At 43.1% G+C, this 4,874-nt stretch overlaps 1 protein-coding gene across 1 annotated transcript; it reads left to right on the top strand.

Annotated features, from left to right (window-relative positions):
* Window positions 1–3,723: 3,723 nt before the first annotated feature.
* Window positions 3,724–4,477, top strand: LOC129179409 (protamine-like). The gene has a single exon (XM_054772614.1). The coding sequence runs from the start codon at window positions 3,854–3,856 to the stop codon at window positions 4,475–4,477; it is 624 nt and encodes a 207-aa protein (XP_054628589.1). The 5' UTR covers window positions 3,724–3,853.
* The last annotated feature ends 397 nt before the right edge of the window (window positions 4,478–4,874 follow it).

Genomic DNA, 4,874 nt, shown 5'->3' with positions numbered 1-4,874 from the left:
GACGCCGCCAGGTCACATGATCCCATATGGGCGGGGGGAGGGAGGACGAGCAGAGGTTTGCTGATGTGCGATACCACTGATTTCGTTTGCGATCCTATACTGAGTAAAATTCAGGCAGGCTGCTATCGCCGATACCGATCCGATATTGTGTCTAGCGTCTGTAAAAAACTTTCACATCATAGCATAAAAAAATAGAAAACATTAATTAACAATACAAGACCTTAAACTGAAAAAATAGAGGACTAAATCATAAAATATGTTAAAACTGTATTTTACACAAGCATAAATAAGTGAAATAATTAAAAAAAAATTATTAAGTGCTACAAGAATGCAACTTTATGCACATTTTATGACCGGTCATTGTTTCAACAAACATTACCTCAAATGACTGAAGTACCAAATGTATCGATATGTGACAATCGATTTTAGACCGTGTAGAGCCGTTATCGGGCGAATCTATATTTCAGTATCGATCCGCTTATCTCTCGTTACGGCAGGCTTCCTTAGCCACGCCTACCACACACGAAGACCTTTTGAAACATCATCAATACTGTCACCTAAAAGTGATGACGTGTCAGAGGAAGCATGTGCTTTGATTCCTGGATACGAAATATAAAGTAATAATAAAGAACACAAAGGACAGTAATACACAAAACCTTTGTGGAATTGTGTGCCTGCTCCATGAGCTCAGATGCATTTTGGGGAAACCTTGCTTTTAAAAAAAACTACCTCTGGATGAAGTGTACAGTACACTTACACAGAACACAGAAGTACAGTACCTCACCTCAGTACACCCCACACATTTCAGCAAACTTTTTTATCATTATACCTTGCCAGTGTCCAGCACCACAAGAAAGTATACCTCTTTAGAGCAGCAACTGTGGCCCATGGGTTACATCAGGCCCGCCAAGCGTCTTAATCCCGCCCACTGGGTGTTTCCAAATTCCTTTTTTTAAGCCTTTTAACATCTAAGCTGTCCACGGCAACATGACTTGCAGTGCTATTGTGGCATGCTTGAGTCACAAACAAAATAAATCAGATGCAATTTGCAGCTAGCACAAAAAAAACTTGCTGTTAACTTGCTGTGGATGTGTTGTGTTTTTGTTTTGTTGCACCATGAGCATGTTGTTGTTTGATGACCACCGATATATACCGGATACGTAACGGATGCCAGCCAGGGGCCGCACGGCGGTTAGCCACTTGTTGGCCAGGAGATCGGGAAGACCTGGGTTCGAATCTCTGCTTGGGCATCTCTGTGTGGAGTTTGCATGTTCTCCTCGTGCGTGGGTTTTCTCCAGGTATTCCGGTTTCTTCCCACATTCCAAAAAAACATGCATGTTAGGTTAATTGAGGCTCTAAATTGTTCATAGGTGTGAGTGTAGGTGGTTGTTTGTCTATATGTGCCCTGCGACTGGCTGGCGTACCCCGCCTCTTGCCCGAAGTCAACTGGGATAGGCTCCAGCATAACCTCGCAACCCTAATGAGTATAAGCGGCATAGAATATGGATGGATGCCAGCCAGTGTGGCTGCGCAAGTGTACATTGGTAGAACCTCACTCCCTCGGCCTTAAGAGCTGCCCTGAACACACAGTCAACAGTCTGGTGCTTTGGCCAAGCAGTCAGTGCTTTTGACTCCCATTACAAAGGTCCTGGGTTCGAACCCCAGCGCAGGCGGTTTGCATATAGATATTTTTTTTAACCCAATGTTTTCCCATCCCTGCTTTAAAGTAATCAGAGTACAACAGTATGGATTTACTAACCACTGAAGATGAGTCAAAAGCCGTTACTGTCTAAATAGCTGGCAACACAAGTGAGTACACCTCACAGTGAACATGTCCAAATTGTGTCCTTGGTATGAATATTTAGTATGAATAGCATTGTTATCTAGTGCTCCCTTCATCCTTTTGGGCATGGAATTGACCAGTGCTGCACCAGTGGTATTCTCTTCCACTCCTCCATGATGACATCACTGGTGGATGTTATACAACTTCTGCTCATCCACTTTGTTGGTACTGGTACAAGGGCTCAACTTCCATCATCATCAGCAAGACTTTGGTCATCTTGGAGGTGTGTTTGTACTCCTTACATTGGAAAACTGCCATGCAGCCGGGTTTCCTTCAGAATGTCACAGTAAATGTTGGAATTCATTCAATGTCCCTTTAGAAGATATACAGTACTGCAATAATGCTTGGTGACTAACTTGTCTCGCTTGTCACAATCTACAATAACGGGTATAACATTCATAGGGCTGCAAGTAAGGATTATTTTAATAACCAATTAATCAGTGAAGTATTTTTTCGATTCATCGGATTTAAAAAAAAAATCCACATTTTTAATTTCCGCCCCTGTTCAGAAACAGAAGCTCTGAACTGACAAAGCCAATAAGTGCAAACACCAGGTTCCCACTTGAATATTCTGTTAAAATAATGTTCATAAAAAATCTAAATGTTTGTCAAATAACTTTAGTAAAACAAATGTACACAAGAATACAATCATGGTCATTTTCTTAATCTGAAGTTTGTTGTTTCAATTAATGGGCTAATTGGTTAGGCCATAGATGGACCAAATGAATATGAAGCAAACACTTACAGTTAGTGGTTGGCTCCGCAACATATCAGAAAAGAGGCAAAAATGACCATCACTGGTTTCCAAAGTCAAAGCTGATGTGTGTGAATATCTTGTTTTGGCTAAAACACAAAGATAATAGGTCTGCTTTCATGGATGACTAAGGATATTTTAAAATATTCAAATCTGAGAGGCCACAACCAGAGGGTTAAATCAAAAAACGATGAATCGATGACCAAAATACTTGTTGATTAATTGGGTGATAGATTAACCATTGATTAATTGTTGCAGCTCTAAACAGTAATGCACACGAAGACCAGAATACATCCAGAAAACATTAAAGACCCCTAATGTTCTGGAATCAGAAGCTGTAGGCAGAAGTCAAGGAGAAAAGTATAGACAAGCAAAGAAACAGCTGATGATCCAAAGCATAGCACGTGTCACAGTATTTTCTGCTCACATTCAAAGTCAAATGCTTCTAAACTGATAGGACAGATGGATAGTTCAAAAAGCAAGTCAAGCCTTTTTGAAGAACTGAGGACAAAAGCGAAGGCAGCGGGTGCCACAAGCAAGCAACACGTGACGGCACGGCAAAGCATCACCAGGGAGGAGACTCTCCCAGTTATATTTACTGTATATATTTTCTTATAGCTATTTTTAGTTATGTGTGTATTTACCGTAGTTAGGTGTCTTTGTCCAACTACGTCTGAGTACCTGTAAATGGAGGTACACTCTGCATACAATTACACCTGAAAGTCTACACTATACAATCAACTCAAATCCACTACGGTAGCGTCGGGAGGTAAACGTCATAACATTTCAAGAGGTGTCCCCAAGCACGTGAGTTTTCTGTGCGTGCGCAACATACCACCAAAGAGTCAAAGTTGAATTTCTCCTCAGGGAGTGCGATAATCGCTTTAAAAAACAGTCTTGGCGTCTCAGTGGATGGTTTTAACAGGTCTAAATTAAAGTTTTAAACCCAGCGAGGCTCGAGGCGAAGGTTTGTAATAAGGGGCGTTTAATTCGATGTATGGTACATGTCGTAATGATGACGACATTTTTTTTGTAAAAAGGAGGCACCCATTCATGCATTCATACGTCACGCATCATACTTTGTCCGAAGGCCTCTCATGTCCCTAAAGTACTCACGTTACTGAGAATGAAGCTCTTGTACAAACCGGAAGAATCTTATAAATCCGGCCTCCACCTGGGGCAGACGCTCCGCCAACAACAGCCCACCTGGAGAGGCCACTCCAATATAGTCTTAATAAGGCGTTGGCCTGCCCACAATGCTCATGGCATCCAAATCGCCGAGGCGAAGGAAAATGGTGTCCAACCTAATTCTAAATGCCATCTCCTCATACGGGGGGCGGACAGGCGTGTCCGTGGCCGGCGTCAGGAAAATCCTGAAGGCCAATGGCTACGACGTGGTCAGGAACAGAGGCAGGATCAGCCTCGCTGTCCGGAGACTGGCGGCCAGCAAATACATCGTCCGCACCAGTGGCAGAGGAGTCAGGGCCTCATTCAAGATAAACTCTTACGCCCTTGGTCGCAGGAGGAGAAGAAGGTATGGAGGGAGGAGGAGAAGGAGGAGGAGAAGGAGAAGGAGAAGGAGAAGAAGAGGCAGGAGGAGGAGGCGAAGGAGAGCCAGGAGGGGTCGCTCCAGGAGAAGGCGCAGGAGGACTTATTCTCGGAGGAGAAGGAGAAGGTCCACTCGAAGGAGAGGAAGGAGAAGGAGGAGGAGGAGAAGAAGAATCGCTCCTAGAAGGATCAGGAGGGTCCGCAGAGGCAGGCGCAGGAGGAGCAGATCCAGGAGGAGGAGGCGGAGGAGTAGATCCTTCAGGAGGAGGAGGAGGATCAGATCCTACAGGAGGAGGCGGAGGAGGAGGAGGAGATATAGCAGGATACGCTAAGACTCCACAAGTCATCCAGAACTGCGTGACAGCTTGATGGACTGTTTTTTTCTGTATCCACTCATATTTATTTGCATTGTGTTCCTGATATTCATTTAGTGTGTTTTATTATATCATGGCAAATAATCAACCTGCTGTTTAACACTGTTTATCACTATGCAAAACCACAAAAAAAAGTTGACATGAAATAAAAATGTTTATAGGCACATCTGCCTTGAATTGATTTAAACCACACAAGGGTGGAACACACTGGCTGACTTCTAAGGTCTAATTTTTATAAAAAAAAAAAAAAAAAGATGTTTGCGGAGCGATACTGTCACCCAATGGTGTTGTGTAGGCATTACTGGAAAAAATATACTGTTTTACACATTTTGTGTACATCTTAGCCATCACTGGT

Source organism: Dunckerocampus dactyliophorus, chromosome 4, assembly GCF_027744805.1.
Source record: "Dunckerocampus dactyliophorus isolate RoL2022-P2 chromosome 4, RoL_Ddac_1.1, whole genome shotgun sequence".
In the NCBI taxonomy this organism is placed as follows: Eukaryota; Metazoa; Chordata; class Actinopteri; order Syngnathiformes; family Syngnathidae; genus Dunckerocampus; species Dunckerocampus dactyliophorus.
The sequence above is the reverse complement of the archived record's forward strand: the minus strand, read 5'-3'. Positions and strand labels throughout refer to the sequence as shown.